The sequence below is a fragment of the Hemibagrus wyckioides genome, linkage group LG15, assembly GCF_019097595.1.
Source record: "Hemibagrus wyckioides isolate EC202008001 linkage group LG15, SWU_Hwy_1.0, whole genome shotgun sequence".
Classification (NCBI taxonomy): Eukaryota; Metazoa; Chordata; class Actinopteri; order Siluriformes; family Bagridae; genus Hemibagrus; species Hemibagrus wyckioides.
This window is the reverse complement of record NC_080724.1, coordinates 22,361,756-22,379,966: the sequence shown is the minus strand read 5'-3', so window position 1 is coordinate 22,379,966 and position 18,211 is coordinate 22,361,756. Positions and strand designations below refer to the sequence as shown.

Genomic DNA, 18,211 nt, shown 5'->3' with positions numbered 1-18,211 from the left:
GTTCGGGATGAACCGCTCACGTTTTTCACGTGTGATTATTCGGCTGGCTCAGTGTGTTCACATTGCGTGATCAGGATCGGGGCTGGTGATCGTTCACGTTTATTCACATTTTTCTTTCTTTGTTTTTTTTCTTTTTCTTTACACGTACGATCTACACCTCCATATGAAAGAATGTACAAGACCTGAAACCCTTTAGCTTCCACTAGCATTTTTATGTAGGGAAAAAAGCATGTAACTCGTGCTGGCGTGATTTCTGGAGTCAGCTTTTTTAAATCCAAATAACAAATAAATACAATTCATTTAAAAAAATAAACCCAAAGACATTGTCTCAAAAGCAGTGACCGGTGCTGCAGAAGCGTGTAAAGATCTGAAATAAAAAAATGAGCTTTGCTTTGTTGGACTCGTGATAAATATTTACAGAAGTCAGATCGGGAAGTCGAACAAACTTTGAAGTCGGAAATGGGATTCCTGACATCCCTAATGCTGCGTTCACACGGTAATGGTTAAAAAAATAAAAAAAATAAACTAAAAAATAAATGGAATTAAAAAAAAAAAAGAATAATAATTATTTGGTTGAAATAAAGCTTTATTTTAGACTTGAGCTAAAAAACAACAACAAAAACACTCAATGTATTAATATAGATTTAGTAAAATAAATAAATGTTTCATATTTTTAATTTATTAAGTCAGTTCTATAAGAAACAGCTATGTGTACTGCACCTTATTTTATTTCTTTATTTTAATTGATTCTATATTTTAAATTCTTTTAACCCCTCTCACCTTTTTTGTTTTTACACCCTACTCTATTAGATTTTATTTTTTATAATATGGACCGTACTGAAAAAGCATTTCACTGCATGTGGTATTGTGTATGTGAACAAAAATATGTTGATTTTAAATAATTGTAAAATACAAAAAAAAATTGAGAATTAAGTGATGATATGAAATAAAGAGACGACCGGTGGAGATTTTCAGGCGGCTGCAGGTTACTGTGATGTACATCAAGTAGCATAGAAATGTCTCGTCATATCACTGTTTGATATTTCAGGAGAAATAAAAAGGAAGGAAAGAAGGAAAGAAAGAAGGAAAGAAAGAAGGAAAGAAAGAAAGAAAGAAAGAAAGAAAGAAAGAAAGAAAGAAAGAAAGAAAGAAAGAAAGAAAGAAAGAAAGAAAGAAAGAAAACATCTGGTAGAAAGTGAAACATTTCATCTCTAGGTGGTTAGAAAACACTGAATGTCCCTCGGGCCGTGTGAATGCAGCATCAGTGCATGATTATTATGAGGGGAAAATAAACCAGCAGTAGAAATAAAAGAGGTGTGTGTGTGTGTGTGTGTGTGTGTAAGAAATGTCAGCAAACTTTAATCCAGTTCAAACGACTTGAACATCATTTACACATCTGTACTGACGCAACAAAAAGAAAAAAAGGAAAACTGCAGGATGGCGAGCTTGTCGGAGACGAGCTTCACCCCGATCACACCGATTCAGTCACACTGCAGAAACACAACCGCAGACCTTTAACACTCCAAGTATTGTCCTGATTCGTGTTCTGGCACTTTAGTGATCTTGTGTGTTGCTTCTTTTTTGGCTATTCCCAAAAAAAAAAATCACAATAATAAAAAAAATATACAATATATTATATAATAATAATAATAATAATAATAATAATAATACTCAATACTCAAATTTTGGGGCTACTCAAAAAATTATAAAAATTAAAAAAAAAAATAAAAACAAATAAAAATATAATATATATATTTTTTTAAATAATGCTTTTTGCCTCTTTTTCGGCTACAACAAAAAACTCAAAAAAATTAAAATAAAATAAAAATATAATAATATTAAAAAATAAAAATAATAATGGTTGTTGCTTCTTTTTTGGGTATTGAAAAAAAAATAATAATAAAATAATAATAATAATAAAGCACAATAATAATACTTGTTGCTTTTTCTGACAACTCAAAAAACAAACAAAATTTTGCAAAAACATTGCATGAGCATATAAGAATAATTATTTCAAATAAAAAAATGTACTTTTAACCCAAACTGCCACTAATCAGAGATGATTCTAATACTTTTCTAGAAACACTGAACTGAATGATGAATATTTTGAATTTAATTTCTATTCTATTTCAAGTGAAGTTTATCCTTCCTTTTTAGTCTTAACGTACAACCGTTCATCGATGAACAGGGAAAGAGTTTCCTCGTTAAAGTGAAACTTTCTTCATTGAGTCTTTAATGAGGTGTTCAATAAGAGCAGCGGAAACACGAGTGGTTACTCCTTTAACACTGACGTGACTGTGGACACACTGATGTCCAGTGGCTCTCGTTCACTTGGGCAGACCAGTAGTGAGGTCATTAGATGATATATAGACCAATATAAAGGCAGCAGTGACGATCACGCTGTTGCGTCTTTTATATATCTCCCTGCTAGCCTTTGAACTCTACAACTTAAAAGTATGTGCACCCCTGACCATCACACCCAATATGTGGTTCATCTGCTCAGAGGTTGAGTCTAGACACTGTTCCAGAATGACCCAAGCCCCATGATGTGGAGGTGAAGGTCGGAGTGGAAGATCTGGAGTGTCCTGCACAGAGCCCTGACTCTGACACTTTAGGATGAACTGGAACTGGAGTCTGATCAATATCCTGAACATCAGAGTCTGATCTCACTAAAGCTGAATGAACAAACCCCCCCAGACACGCCCCAACAGAAAGCTTCCCAGGAGAGAGGCGTGGAGCTGATTAGATCAGTAAATAATTGGATTTTCAACAAGTGTGATGGTCAGAGGGTACACAAACTTTTGACCATTTAGTTTAAGTTATATGTTCCTGGGAAAAAGGGGAACAATTGCCATGTCCAGTGTGAGAGTTTATGCAAAGTCTGATCTCACTCAGATCTCTTACACTCTACTAAAGACTCGTTTGGAAGATTTGTTAAACTACACAGTTAGCCTCGTGTGATGGGGATTATTCCTCGCTTTCTGGAACGAGACAGGAATGTGAACATCTCCACCATTTCTCTTCGAGCTAGCATCTTCTAGCTAACTAGCTCAGATTAGCTAAACGGATGTTGTTGTTGTTCATCTTCACCTGCTGAGAATGGTTTATTGTTGTAAAAATCTCCATGTTAATACCAGAGACGGTGGATCAGATATCAGAGAAAATACGAGACACTGTAAAGATTTATAAATATTGGAATTGGCACTAGAATCATTTGCATCTAAAAAGACTTCTGTTAGGATTCAATTTATTATATTTTTATTTTATTACCTTTAGTAGATGCAGAACATAAAGTTTAACCGGAAAGTGAAAAGGGAAATAAATAAATGATATTGTATTTTCTTTAGTTTGAATTGTTTAAATGGTAAAATATTCATTTAAAAATAAATAATTTAATTTTTTTTTTTTAAATCTCCTCTTCTTTTTCTAACACATCATTAAATTAGTGTTGTTTATTATAAACATCCTGAAATATCTCAGGAATGATATTTCGTCCTAATCGCCTGTCCCTAAGCTGTTGATCAGCGGATGTAGGATTACACGTGAAAACTGCAGAGTAAACGTGACTGTGCTGCACTAACACACAGAGCTGAAAGAAAAAAGAAAGAAAGAAAAAGGAAGGTAAAGCTGTCTCTGAGCAGCGTGTCACAGCTTCACTCCAACACAATCAATGTGATCGGGGCGTCGGCTTTCTCCACCTGATTTATTTCACAGCAGCATTTTGGACAGCTTCATGGGACACGTGAAAATATTTCTCATCTGAACCGACATTTCACGACGACGCGACCGCTCCAGAGTCTCACATAGATCTATAGATTTAAGATTCAAAATATATACTACTGAATTTCCAGTGTTTGTGTGTCTTCCCTTTGTTCAGGTTTGTTCAAGCTTCTTTATATTTCCAGAGGCAGGAAATGTGTTGTCTTTTGCGTGACGTAGGTTGCATATGTCATTGTCCAGTCGTTTTTTTTTTTTCCTCCCTGTCGTCCACTTTGTTCTTCTCTCTTTACAATCAAGTAAGTCAAGGCAGGAGAGTAAAGGTAAAGAGAGCGGGAAGAACGACGAGATCACGTGATGAGGGAGGCGGAGAAATCGAAACAAAAACCAGAGAGAGTGAAGGATGAAAGAAGAGAAAGGTGTTGATCGTTTACTTATCGATACACCAGATGAGAAATGGTGCTGGATTTGTAGTTGAGCTGGTGGTTGGGTACGAAATTATGGTGCAGACTCTTGCGAGTGCACACGTCGCCCATGTAAAGGCTTGTACACGTGTCGCACGACACCTTGGAACAATTCACGCACGTGTGTGAGGCTCCCGGTTTGTTGCAGAAGCCGCAGCGCGATCCTACGGCGCCGGACGCCGCCGACGCTCCCGATGCGGAGGGCGGCTTGCTCGGGAACAGCTTGGTGCCGATCGAGGGCTTGTCCAGAAGAGGCGAGTGGGAATGCGAGTGTGACAGCGGGTGTGTGTGTGTGTGAGCGTGCGTGTGAGCGTGAGTGTGTGGGTGTGAGCTGGAATAAACCGAAAGCTTCTCCTTGACCGGCACGTAGCCGTCCAGAGGGCGCGAGGAGTTTTTAGGGAAGTCTGGAAAGCCGCAGCAGGGGGCAGGGTCCGAGCCGTGGCACGTCGGGCAGAGGATGGCGTCGCACCTCTGACAGGAAGAGAGCGTCAGCGAGCTCAATCCGCAGCCCTGACACTTTAATCCGTGACTCTTCGGCGCCCAGGATTCCCACGATTCCCTGCTGGGCGTCCTGGAAGGCGTATGACGGCCGCTCATCCCTCGCTCCGTATACAGATCGATCTCGTCTAGCGAGGAGAGGTGGTACGGGTACGGCTCAGATGGCTGAGAGGGGTAATAATCTCCGACGGGGCGGATGATCTCATCTTTTAGGTCCTCTTCGGCGTCGACGAATAGCGGCTCTTTGCGTAGGCTGAGTGAGGTTTTGAGGACGGGTTTGTTGGCTTGGTGCCAGTGACCGGCGCTGTCCGTCACGTCTACGGATTTGGAAGGGCGTCCGCCGCGCCTCAGGTGGGCGCGGTCCAGGTCGGGCTGCCGAGCCGATAAACGCATGATGTCGTCACCGGAGTTCCTGCGCACCTCCACGACCTCCAGTTCGGCCACGCCCCCTCCGCGCTCCCTCAACAGGCGGCACTCGGCCTGCGCCAGGAGCAACTCGAACGCCAGCTGCCGGAGGTGTTGAGGCCCGGCGCCGCCGTGCTGATCTCTCATCACGTACTGCAGATCCTGGTCCCGGGAGTAGCCCATGGAGCGCAGGACGGAGCGAAGGTCGGAGTCACAGATGGCCGTCTGGAGCTGGTACACGTACGGCCCGGTGAACGTCTGACAGAAGAACAAATCACGTCAACCAGAAAATACACCAAAACTCAAGCCATAATTTCAACCGAAAAAAAGAATAAAACACTAAGACCCTAAGCTGTTTTACTAAACACACACACACACACACACCTTAATACAGCGGAACTCCTTCTTCCAGGGGAAGAGCAGCAGGTTGGTGCAGACGGTCTCCAGTGTGGCGAAGGCGCTCTCCAGCGCATGCAAGTTGGAGCCCTTCAGTGTTCTTAGAGAATTCTCTACGATGTCGTAGAAGCGGATCGAGCGAAACCGCTGCCCCGCCTCGGCCTCGCACGCTCCTAGCAGGGCGGTTGCCGTGGAGACAAGGGCTTCCTCCCTCGCATTCCCCTGAGCTCCACCCGCTCCTTCCTCGAGCCGCTTCTCCAGGAACGCCACGTACCTCCGGAAGAGATCGTCTCGAAGCTTGGCATCCATCGCGGCGCTGCGGGTTTTACACAGTGGTGCACACGCGCTTATGCATATTCATGAGCCCTTATTCTGATTGGCTAAGAAGTAAGGTGAAGGTTCAGTTCCAGTGGGACGGCAACCGAACAGGATAAAGCGTCCCATCTGTGCATTTCAGGCAGATACACAGCTCACAGGTACGTGATGGCAGATTAAAAGAACACACGTGGGACAGTGGGACAGGAAGTAGCTCCATAGGGTTTCATCAATTCCTGTTTGTGCGTTTTCACCATTGCCATTGTTTGTTCACTCGCTCACACACCTCGAGCGCAGATCTGGAGCTTACTCACGCTGCATTCTGATTGGTTTATAACTCCTCCAAGCGAAGACTGAATGTACAAAACCTCCCTCCCTCCTTCCTTCCTTCCTTCCTTCATGTGCTTCCTCAGAATAAAGCGTTGAGGTTTAATCCGTCTCGGCTTTGCCTGGAGTTCGCCTTTCACGCCTGCGCCACTCGCCGTCTCTTGAGGCCTCGTTAAGAGTGAAATTCCCTGAAGGAAATAGGTGAAGGACCGAGTGCATAGTCCTCGAAGGGTTTCTCTGAAGTTCCTCCAGCTGCAGTCTTTTTGGTGTGCGTGAAAATCGATGTCTAAAACAAAAAAGCAAGAATCTGTTATAAGAAAGAAAATTATTGCAGCCATGTTTATAACTTGTTTACAATATGTTTATAGAGTTCATTAACCATTTTTAATCTCTATTAGAATAAAAACTGTATATTTTTTTCTTCATGTACCAACTATCTGATTCATAAACAGTGTGCAACAAAAGTAAGTGCACCCCGTGAATTATCAGTCTCACTGCATCAAGACGGGTGAAGGTCCTGACAGTGGAGATACAGAGCTGCTTGAGTGTGAATCCCAAAATCACATTTATAAAGATGAAAACACTGGAAGCGACCTGGACGAGTATCTGACCTGGCTCAAAGCCAAGAGAAGACCTTCGACATGTTTTCGAAACGCCTCCAGCAAACAGCAGAGGAATTAAGAATGGAGAAAAATAGAACAAAAGGAGAACGACAACATAAAGTGATGCTGCACGGGGGCACTTACTGTTGCTCTATGCTTACATTTTTCTTAAATAATTCTAGATAAAAATGCCAATCAATCAATAAATCAATCAATAAATAAAAATCAGTACAAGAAAAATAATCAAATAATAATGAACATGAAAAAAGCAAGAATAATATAATTTAATAAATAAAATATTTTATTTAGTAATATAAATACTGAGGAGAAATAAAATTACATTAATAAAAATAATAATAAAGAGAGGAAAATCCGTAATTTATTAATTGATAAATCAGTCATTTAATTTTTTCCAATTACCACTAACATTTTTGAGAAATTCATCACAATAATGCAGCTGCTTTCTGGAATTTGTTCAAACAAAAAAATTAAGTTTTATTGTCGCACCACTCAGCTCTACCGGGGAGAATAAAAAAAAAAAAGTAACATTACTTACTTACTTAGACATAATTATATAAAATCTCTCTGTCTCTAAACTTTATTCAAAAATTTTCTCTTTTTATTTTTTTCCTAGCTCAGTAGTTTAATTATGTCTACAAACATAAGAAAAAAAAGGATCTTTTGTTTTTTTTTACCTCCTTTCAGTTTGTCTGTAATTCAATTTTATAATATACATAATTATATATATATATATACATAATTATATATATATATATATATAAATATATATATATATATATACATAATTATATATATATATATATATATATATATATATATATATATATATATATATATATATGCTTTTTTTTTAGTTTGGATGATGAAACTTTTTTTTTTTAAATATACTATACTTTAAAATAATATTTTTTAATATTTTATCTTATTTGAAGATTTTATTTTTATTTCTAAAAATCACTTTTAAAGACCCATTTTAAAGATTTTTCACCTAATCATGTGTTTCCAGTCCTTTTGTAATGACATTTAAAAAAAAAAAAAAAAGGAGATTATTATGACATAATTTATCACAACATTGTATTCTATATACATCTTATTCTATTATCTCACTTTATAGAATTTATTCTTGTTTCTTTGGCTTTATTATTTCTACAGTTATTATTTTTTTAATTGTCAGAGAATTTATGGAAATATTCAAACATTATATTTAAATTTATGATCAGATGGATAGATTTGACACCTTGGTATATATTAACTCATTTTAATGTTTTACCCAGGACAGGTTTATTTTTTGTATGTTTGTTCTATTAAATATAATAATAATAATAATAATAATAATAATAATAATAATAATAAATGAGCTGATTAAAAGTCCATTGCAGTGATTGACATAATTATGGATCCATTTCTGACGTTTATTTGAGCTTTTCCTCTCCGATATTGTGTTAAATATCCTGAAAAACCTCATGTTTATTCATTAAAGTCATATGTATGTATATCAGAGGACACACTGTTATATAAAAATAAACCTAAAATGTCGCGTTAAAGCGAAAACCGGCAGTCTTCCTCGACTGTGGAATAATATTAGCATTACTGACCCAAACATTAGCATAGTGTTTACATTATCAGCTCTAAACGCGATCCCACACAACAAAGCAGTGTTCTGTTTACATTTTTATCCTCTGATATTTTTTAAATTTACGCAGAATCTGTTTTTCTAAGCTGTTTTGTAATGCAGCAAGCTAACTAGCTTAGCTCCGCAATATCGGGCCCCTTTGCGTTAGCGTTATTTTTTTTCTCTACACCCGTATTCCGACCAGATTGACACCTGGCTGTGTCGTCGTGATTGGCTAACATTTCACTATCCCGTTTGCGAATGACTTACAGTTAACCAATCATCGCACAGTAGGCGGGACGAGCCTGAATTCGGATGGGTAAAAAAAAAACGCCCAACTCAGTAGCTTGCTAGCTTCTTAGCAATGAAGCAAACTAGCCAGCTGAAGCATCCTCCCCATTAACCACTGTGATTAACCAGCGTTGCATTCGATTAAAGGAATTATTCAAAAAAGTTTTTAACACGCATCAAATAACAATACAATTTCATACTACCCTAAAAATACGGACCTACTGCTATTTTTTTAGACGCCATCAACAAGATAAGAAGCCCTTACCTTTAACGTTCCGACGGAAACCCCCACTCTTACGTCTACGCATGCGCGGGAAGTTACCCATCACCATTTGGGCATGTGCAGAACTATTGATGACCCCCCCCCATTGAGGTACGTCAACGCTTCCGCCATTTTGGAAAGGGTCAGGGTTGAGCGTATATCAATACAGAACTTGCATTATTTTTTAACCAATTTTCAAGAAACGTGCTTTTTCCCATTCTAGGACATGTAAATCTAACTAAAAATGATTATATTTACTCATATTGATTCAGAATACGATTGATTAAAGCAAAGCAAAGCTTTAGTGTTTAACTGCTGTTGACACGTGCACGTTTACTATAATATCAAGTAACTACAATCATATCTCAAAACAAGTAGAATGACAACAAGGAAGATACCAGACAATTCCAGTTAATTTCATGTAACAACAGCATTAATTCACTTGCATAAATTGCTAGGGTTCAAGGAAGGCGTGCAACGAGATTCTGATTAGAATCTAAATTGTCTGTGTTCTCTTCTTACTGTTTTAGCTCCTAACTGACTGTTTTAGACTGATAGTATTCTTAGTCTGTGTCCTAGTGAACCACAATCTATGTATTCATTGCTAAAGACTCCAAAATGAGTTCCCGTTAAATACCTTGAATGTAAATAAATTGTCAGAGCGTTTTCCATTGAAAACTATTTCCTTGTTCTTTTGTGTAGAGTTATCTATGACTCTTACACCGAAATACTGTATAGCGACGTAAATACCCCCCCCCGGAAAAAAAAATCTGAGTTGTCTCTTTAAATTCCAATTGAATCCAATGAGCCCACCTATTAAAGTCGTCCTTTCCAACATGGCCCCACCTTCGACGTGCCCCTTCCAAGATGTCCGAACCAACGTCACCAAACAGGAAGAGAATTGTCAACTTCGTGCTTGGCTGATTAGGTGAGCTAGTTTAGCTAACTCGTGATGTTTTGTATACTTTACTTATTAACTCGTCTTCAGAATATATCTTTAGATGTTGTAAAATGAAGTTCGGACATTTTCCAGACTGTTTTAACTCGATAACCGTGTTGTTGTGATACATTTAGCTTGTTTCAGTAACGTTGGCTAGTAATTTCACCATATTAGGTTGTAAAAGCTAGTTTTGGCACGACACAAGACATCTCTCGGGTTGTTTTCATTTTTTAAGTAAAACGGGGACTTAAATAATAGTGGCAGGTTTATTTTTATCATTATTTTTATATAGGTTCCATGACGGAGCAAGAGAAGACTCGCACACACTCACTTTCTCTCTCTCTTTCTCTCTATCTCTGTCTCTCTCTCTCTCTCTCTCTCTCGGTGTCTGTCTACCTCTTTCTGTCATCAAGAAAATAAACCCGTACACACACACACACACACACACACACACACACACCTATAAAGACATCATGGCGATGCTGGGCAGTTTTGGTGGAACTCAGCGAACTACTAAAAGCCTCGGTGGTGGTGGAGATAGGGACTTGACCGAATTTGTATGTCCGGTGTGTCTCGAAATATTTGACTCTCCGATGACCACAGAGTGTGGACACACGTAAGTCTGAATCTTAAACCTCTTTAGTTTAGGTTTTTTCTATTATACCTCTGTTAGCCTGTGAGTCAGCTGTAAACAGAATCGATTCTTCCTTGACTAACGCCTGAAAACAAAGAGTCGACCCCGAAGATTCGAATCCAAAGCTTCAAATTTGGATTAGATTCCGTGCTGTGCAGACAAAAACAGACTAATATTTTCATGCGTTGCGTTTCATTTCGTTTTATTTCTGTACGCCTACACGAAAGCGAACAGAAATTTGAAATCAAGATTGTAGTCGCCGTTCGTATTACGATCATTTTCCAGAGTCGACTCATTGTTCTTGGAATCGAATCCAGAATCGACACCTAAGCTGTGTGCAATTTTTCTCCATTTAAATCTTTTGTTCCAAGAGGTGTGATCGGAAATTGAGAGATCTTATTTCAGGAATATAGTTTGCTCTGAGGCTAATCTAGTATTTGTGCTTAAAAAGAAGGTTGGTGTTTGAGATCAAAAGAAAAACTGCCATGTTCACTTTCAGTTTTGTTTTGCTGGAAGTGTACCTTAATTAGTGTACCTCCCTGGAGAAGAGCATGCTGGGAGGTGTATTCCTTAGACAATAGATGTGTTTTTCTTGTTTGTGTCTCTCCATTTTTCTGTCTATAAAGTGTAGAACATGTTAAGATTAGCTATATACTGAACATTTGCTTTTTGAGTAGAATTATTTGCTGATGTTCTTAATTTTTTGACCTTGGACAATGTTGAACCTTTTCCAGATTCTGCAACCGTTGCCTTCAGGAGTGTTTGCGACCCAAGAAGCCAGTGTGTGCTGTGTGCAGAGCTGCTCTGGACAAATGGGGGAAAGCCATCGATCTGGAGGATGTGATCCATCGAACACCCAAACCTTGCAAGGGCTGTGGGCAAGAGGTGTGTGTGTGTGTGTTGCTTGGACATCAAATTAGTCTACACATGAAGGATGGAGGAACTCCTCTGACCATTCTCAGGTCCTGAAATAAGCAAAAAAAAAAAAAAAAAAATGAAACTAGTTCTCTGATGGATTGAACTAGTATGCACTAGTGAAGCTGCGAGGGTGCCAATACCTTAACTCTGATGTTTTGTCTCGATTTGTGCATTTTTAGCGTAATTTAAAAAAAAAAAAAAAAAAAAAAAAAAAAAAAATATATATATATATATATATATATATATATATATATATATATATATATATATATATATAATATATATATATATATATATATATATATATAATATATAATATAATAAAAAATGTGTGTATACTCAGGTCCATAAATATCTGGACATCATTGTGAATGAAGTTGAAACAAATGAACAGTGTAGGAAATGGGACACTTAAAAGGGGAGCCCCGCCCCTTTTAAAGCACTGAATTTAATTGGATGATTGGCTGCTCAGCTGTTCAGATGTGTGATGCTCCTCATTATTCCACTCACAAGTAAGCAGATAGTAGGAGGGGCATTGCACTGGACATTGGGGTATTTACACACGGGATCTGTTCTAGGTAACAAGTTAAAAAAAAAAAAAAAAAATGCAGCCCCCCCTTTCACTCACCCACTCTCGCTCTTTTCTCTCTCCACTCACTCACTCACTCTCTCTCTCTTTTCTCGTCCCTGTTGTAGATTGTGTTGTCCGAGATGAGAGCTCACATGGGAAGCTGTTCTAAATATCAGGAGTACATCCAGGAAGGTCTGAAGAACATCTCCCAGCCTGATGCGGTCAGGTGAGAACCGGAGCGTGTGCTGAATATCTGGACCTAGATCACGCTCTGTCTTTAATAATCTGATCCTGTTTTTTTTCCTCTTCCTCAGCTCGGTGCCTAACCGCTACACCTTCATCTGCCCCTACTGCAGCTGCCCCAACTTCGACCAGGAAGGCCTGGTGGAGCACTGCAAGTCCCTGCATTCCGGGGATCCTCGCCAAGTGGTGAGATCTGCCCTCAGATTAGATTCGGAATGGGAATCCCCAGGTGGAATTTTGGGAAGCTTTCTATAAACGCGCAGAAAAAGACTCCAGTTTTTCTTCCTCCGTGTTTTTTTTTCTTCCCTTTCCTGTCTTCCTCAGACTCAGGTAGGGGGTGTGGCCTAAAGAGTGAGGACGCTGTATGAACCTTTAGAAGAGGGTGATAACGTTCCTATTTGGGAATTATAGACTTATTTTTTTGGAAATTGCTACATGCCCACGAACAACTGTTTCCTTCGAGAGGACGAGTGTGTGAAGATTTCATCATGCTTAATGCTAACTGGTGGATTCTGCTAAATTAGTCATAGAGCTAGAGTGTGTAACTTTAGCATATGCTAAGTCTAGCATGTTGCATGTGGGTGTGGCCTGATATTATAGGCCCCCCCTTTGCATTTTCTCTCTCTCTCTCTCTCTCTCTCTCTCTAACGAGTCTGTGGGCCAGGAGGAGAAACGGCTGACCACCCAGGACAGTGTCGTAACTCGTTTGTGTAGAATTAGAAAATGGAATTGAATCGTCTCTGAACTCGGGGGTTTGTGTTCTGTGTACACGTGAATGCTTCAGTTTTCCATCCATCTCGCTGCAGGTGTGTCCGATCTGCGCCTCCATGCCGTGGGGAGATCCCAACTACAGGAGCTCAGACTTCTTTCAGCATCTCCGGATCAGACACACATTCTCCTACGACACGTTTGTGGTGAGTCTCTCTCTCACACACACACACACACACACACACACACGCACACACACCGGACAGGAAGTTGCTGCAGTCGAGCAGGTTTGTGTTTTAGTGATGTTTTTAGCTTCTACTGATATCATGGCTTTATGTAAAAAATGTGAACAATTAAAAAATCATCATTAAAACCACATTTGTGTTTACATTTTTTAATTGTTTTGTTACATAAGCTGTGTGCCAAAAATCCTGTTATCTGATGTGCAAAAGTTTGTGCACCCCCAGGAGTCTTTGTAGTTACAGTTATAACAAACCTGGGGTTTTTTGGGGAACTTCTTTAAAGAGGAAACTAGAGACTGATGGAGAACAGACAGAATGTGTGTTTATAACAGCTAGAACGTAATGTTTTTATAAAGCATTAACTACAGTGTACACTCTGTTCTTAATGAAGAGGAAATTATAATTGTTGGTAAATTGCACTTATAGGACACACACACACACACACACACACACACACACACACACACACATACATGTACATACACTACTGCTGAAAAGTTTGGGATCACTCGCATGTTTCGGCTTGATTTCGGCTCCAGAGGAAAACTCCATCAGCCAATCCATCCTGTGGGAGATGCTCCAGGAAGCATGGGGTGAAATCTCATCAGATTATCTTGAAAAATTGACCGCTAGAATGTCCAGGCTGTGATTGCTGCAAAAGGTGTTTTTTTTTTGATGAAGGCAAAGTTTGAAGAAAACATTCATCATTTCCATCAAAATCATTATTTCTAACTATTTCTAAGAACATGTCCTGTTCTTCTGATATATTTTCTATTCAGACTAATCTAGTGTGTGTTTCCTGGGAAAACAATAACATTTTGGAGTAATCCCAAATAAATAAATAAATATAAAGTGTGTGTGTGTATGTGTGTATATATGTGTGTGTGTGTGTGTGTGTGTGTATATATATTTACACACACACACATTATATTATATTATATATTATACTTATATATTTATTCCTACTAAACAATGCTCGGTGCTCAAACAGCAACATTTATTTATTTATTTATTTATTTATTTATTTATTCCTCTCTCTCTTCCTTTAGAGCAGATGACAGATAGATAAATCACAGCATGAGCACAGAAAGGAACGCACGTTCACGTGTCTGAGGGTTCTATCAGATCTGCATGATTTCTCCATTATTCAAACACGGTGTCTGATCCCAGCAGCGTTTATCCTGCGTGTGTGGAGTTTAGTGATGCAACAGCACACACACACACACACACACACCCCACGCAGCGTCAGCAGAAAACGCACACTTCTCACACACGCATGCGCACACACACACGTCTGCCTCTCCATGTTTTGTCCTCCTCAAACACGTCAGGAAACCTGGAAAGTTTCTCCAACACCACGCTTCCCTCAAGAACCACAGATATTTGTTCCTTCCTTTAGAGGATTCTAAAAGGCATTTATTTATTTTGTTGATTGTTTTCATTCCTTAACCGATCTGAAGATCATGAGCATGAAGAACCTGGTTCTTGAACAGTTTTTTTTGGGTCACTTTTCATTTTCTTGTAATTTCTTTGTTGTTTATGAACAAATCTAAAATTCCACAATCGCAAAACAGAGGCTCTGTGTAATTCTTTTTTTTCACCCTCTGTGATGTGAATGTGAGGAACTTTCATGGTCCATCTGGCAAGAACCCTTTATGGTTCTACAACATTATATCAGAAAGAGTTCCCAGAAAGCAGAACCCACAAACAGACGAGCCTGGGATTATCCAGTGAACCTTTTTGTTTAAAATAACTGGATAAAAGTGGGTGGTAGGGTTCTGCCCTCCATAAAAAAACAGGTTCCATGTGGAACCCTTTCAGATAGGGAAATAGTCTGCTGTAAAGTTCAGCATAGAACCTTTCAAGTCAGAGCAACCACCAAAAAAAATCTTTCTGATTCTTGGTGTTCTCTGAGATGTACGGTTCTTCGGGGGTTCTTTAATTGGCTAATTGATGATCATCTGACTTAAAATGACGAAAATAAGAAGTGGAAAAAGTCAGCTAAATACATAAAATTTAGAATGGGTTCTTCGTCTCCTGAACGGGATCCAGGGACAGAACCTTCTGAGAGAGAGAAGTCCGATCAAGGGTTCTACATGGAACCTTTTCTGTCCAAAGAACCCTTTTTCCTGAATTATCTCTCATTATTTTCTTCTTAATATCTAGACTTTACCTCCGAGGGTTCTTGTAAAATGTAAAAATATAGAATTGGTTCTTGGTCTTCTAGGTTCTTCGAATTGGATAATGAACTGCTCACTGGTCATCTCGATTGTGTCATGCTTAAAGAAAAATCTAGCTAATTGCATTAAATGTAAAAATGTTGAATGGGTTCTAGTTGTTACTCCATAACCATTTCTGATGTAGGGTTCTATATAGAACCTAAGAGTTCCCACAGAGAGATTGGAGAACCCCAGGAGCCCTAGAGAAGCAAGGACAGTAAAGTGGGATGCGAGATTAATGATATGTGAAGCACACTTTAGTTTTAAAACAAATGAGGCAGAGCTCTGAGGGCGGAGCTTCGTGGTGGGTGGAGTCATCATTTAAACAGGACACTAAAAATGTCTGGAGCGTCTGGGAAAAAGGGGAAACGTCGTACATTTGTGTTGGTCCTTAAAGAGATAAACCACTAACATTATATGACCTCATCAAAACAATATTTAATAATGATGTTATTATCCGAAGGTTTTTTGTTCTCCTCACTGAATAACTGCACTGCTGTTACTGCTGCTCTGAAAATATTGGCACGCACACAGACCACGCATATATATATACACTATATTGCCAAAAGTATTCACTCACCTGCCTTGACTCGCATATGAACTTAAGTGACGTCCCATTCCTAATCCATAGGGTTCAATATGACGTCGGTCCACCCTTTGCAGCTATAACAGCTTCAACTCTTCTGGGAAGGCTGTCCACAAGGTTTAGGAGTGTGTTTATGGGAATTTTTGACCATTCTTCCAGAAGCGCATTTGTGAGGTCACACACTGATGTTGGACGAGAAGGTCTGGCTCTCAGTCTCCGCTCTAATTCATCCCAAAGGTGTTCTATCGGGTTGAGGTCAGGACTCTGTGCAGGCCAGTCAAGTTCATCCACACCAGACTCTGCCATCCATGTCTTTATGGACCTTGCTTTGGTCACTGGTGCACAGTCATGTTGGAAGAGGAAGGGGCCAGCTCCAAACTGTTCCCACAAAGTTGGGAGCATGGAATTGTCCAAAATGTCTTGGTATGCTGAAGCATTCAGAGTTCCTTTCACTGGAACTAAGGGGCCAAGCCCAGCTCCTGAAAAACAACCCCACACCATAATCCCCCCTCCACCAAACTTTACACTTGGCACAATGCAGTCAGACAAGTACCGTTCTCCTGGCAACCGCCAAACCCAGACTCATCCATCAGATTGCCAGATGGAGAAGCGCGATTCGTCACTCCAGAGAACGCGTCTCCACTGCTCTAGAGTCCAGTGGTGGCGTGCTTTACACCACTGCATCCGACGCTTTGCATTGCACTTGGTGATGTATGGCTTGGATGCAGCTGCTTGGCCATGGAAACCCATTCCATGAAGCTCTCTGCGCACTGTTCTTGAGCTAATCTGAAGGCCACATGAAGTTTGGAGGTCTGTAGCGATTGACTCTGCAGAAAGTTGGCGACCTCTTCGCACTATGCGCCTCAGCATCCGCTGACCCCGCTCCGTCAGTTTACGTGGCCTACCACTTCGTGGCTGAGTTGCTGTCGTTCCCAAACACTTCCACGTTCTTATAATACAGCTGACAGTTGACTGTGGAATATTTAGGAGCGAGGAAATTTCACGACTGGATTTGTTGCACAGGTGGCATCCTATCACAGTTCCACGCTGGAATTCACTGAGCTCCTGAGAGCGACCCATTCTTTCACAAATGTTTGTAAAAACAGTCTGCATGCCTAGGTGCTTGATTTTATACACCTGTGGCCATGGAAGTGATTGGAACACCTGATTCTGATTATTTGGATGGGTGAGCGAATACTTTTGGCAATATAGTGTATATATACAACACACGCACACAGACCATGCATATATATATATATATATCTCACACACACATGCACACGCGCACACACACAGCAGTGTGTTAATTGTGTCCTGTTTTTAAGATATTGTAAAAACCCAGCCCAGGATATTTAACAGAGTTCTCGAGTTCTCCTGGTGTTCTGCTGCTTCCCTTCTCAACTCTTGAAGTTCTAGTTTTTATCTTTTTTTCACTTCTCACTACACAACTGCTGACTGTCTCTGTCTCAGGATTACTCCGCGAGCGAGGAGACGATGATGCAGGAAGCCATCCAGCGCTCGCTCCTGGACAACTGAGGAAAAGGGGTGGAGTCTGTGGTCTACAACACGCCTCCAACCATCACTGAGCTCCAGGGTTTAGCCACCATATTCTAGCAGAAGTGCTTTCTTTCTTTTGTTTTAATCTGTTTAACCAAAGCTGACTGTGTGTGTGTGTGTTTTATAATCACTAACAATAATCAGCGTGTACAGAGTCTGAGATTAAATAATATTCAGTCTGATTTATCTTTCTGCTTTATGTCGTGTGTGTGTGTGTGTGTGTGTGTGTGTGTGTGTGTGAGAGAGAGATTAACCAATCAGATCACAGCTTTATCGTGGACTCAGTACATTGTGTGCACAATGTGTATGAAATACTTCTGAAACATAGAGAAATTTTTTGGGAAAGATTTTGTTTGATCTGAGAAGCTTTCTTTCTTTCTTTCTTTCTTTCTTTCTTTCTTTCTTTTCAATACAGTGTATTTCAGTGCCTTTTCAGGTTCCATTTTCAGGTCTTTATACTCTTTCATCTTTACAGACAGCTATACAGTTTATTATTATTATTATTATTATTATGATCTGAGGTTTAAAACATACTCATGAAGAGATCTCAGCTGAGGTGCTCGATTATTTACACTCTGTATTGTGTAACAAGAAATTAATTCCACCAAAAAAATAAATAAATAAAATTGAAATAATGACCTGAGCACACATGGCCTTAGGAGTATTTATTTATTTATTTGTGT

At 39.6% G+C, this 18,211-nt stretch overlaps 2 protein-coding genes across 4 annotated transcripts; one reads left to right on the top strand and one right to left on the bottom strand.

Annotated features, from left to right (window-relative positions):
• Window positions 1–1,843: 1,843 nt before the first annotated feature.
• spata2 (spermatogenesis associated 2) lies at window positions 1,844–8,970 on the bottom strand. Of its 2 annotated transcripts, none has more exons than XM_058410266.1 (3): window positions 8,914–8,970; window positions 5,469–6,408; window positions 1,844–5,342 (listed from the first exon to the last, which is right to left on the bottom strand). In XM_058410266.1, exons 2-3 carry the CDS (start codon window positions 5,787–5,789, stop codon window positions 4,152–4,154), a joined length of 1,512 nt encoding a protein of 503 aa, XP_058266249.1. In that variant the 5' UTR covers window positions 5,790–6,408; window positions 8,914–8,970; the 3' UTR covers window positions 1,844–4,151. The 2 variants fall into 2 exon arrangements, with proteins under 2 accessions (XP_058266249.1, XP_058266250.1); XM_058410267.1 differs by lacking the exon at window positions 8,914–8,970 and adding an exon at window positions 8,867–8,888.
• Window positions 8,971–9,723: 753 nt separating this feature from the next.
• rnf114 (ring finger protein 114) lies at window positions 9,724–18,171 on the top strand. 2 transcript variants are annotated; one of them, XM_058410517.1, is made up of 7 exons: window positions 9,724–9,838; window positions 10,143–10,466; window positions 11,219–11,369; window positions 12,099–12,199; window positions 12,288–12,402; window positions 13,023–13,130; window positions 17,442–18,171. In XM_058410517.1, the coding sequence occupies exons 1-7, from the start codon at window positions 9,747–9,749 to the stop codon at window positions 17,505–17,507; spliced, it is 957 nt and encodes a 318-aa protein (XP_058266500.1). In that variant the 5' UTR covers window positions 9,724–9,746; the 3' UTR covers window positions 17,508–18,171. The 2 variants fall into 2 exon arrangements, with proteins under 2 accessions (XP_058266500.1, XP_058266501.1); XM_058410518.1 differs by lacking the exon at window positions 9,724–9,838 and having other exon boundaries at window positions 9,848–10,466.
• Window positions 18,172–18,211: the final 40 nt, after the last annotated feature.

Coding starts and splice junctions, on each gene's coding strand:
- spata2 (XM_058410266.1), bottom strand. CDS start 5,789: ATGGATGCCAAGCTTCGAGACGATCTCTTCCGGAGGTACGTGGCGTTC. Junction 5,343..5,468: donor AGGAGTTCCGCTGTATTAAG/GTGTGTGTGTGT, acceptor TTCTTCTGTCAG/ACGTTCACCGGGCCGTACGT.
- rnf114 (XM_058410517.1), top strand. CDS start 9,747: ATGGCCCCACCTTCGACGTGCCCCTTCCAAGATGTCCGAACCAACGTC. Junction 10,467..11,218: donor ACCACAGAGTGTGGACACAC/GTAAGTCTGAAT, acceptor AACCTTTTCCAG/ATTCTGCAACCGTTGCCTTC. Junction 12,200..12,287: donor TCCCAGCCTGATGCGGTCAG/GTGAGAACCGGA, acceptor CCTCTTCCTCAG/CTCGGTGCCTAACCGCTACA.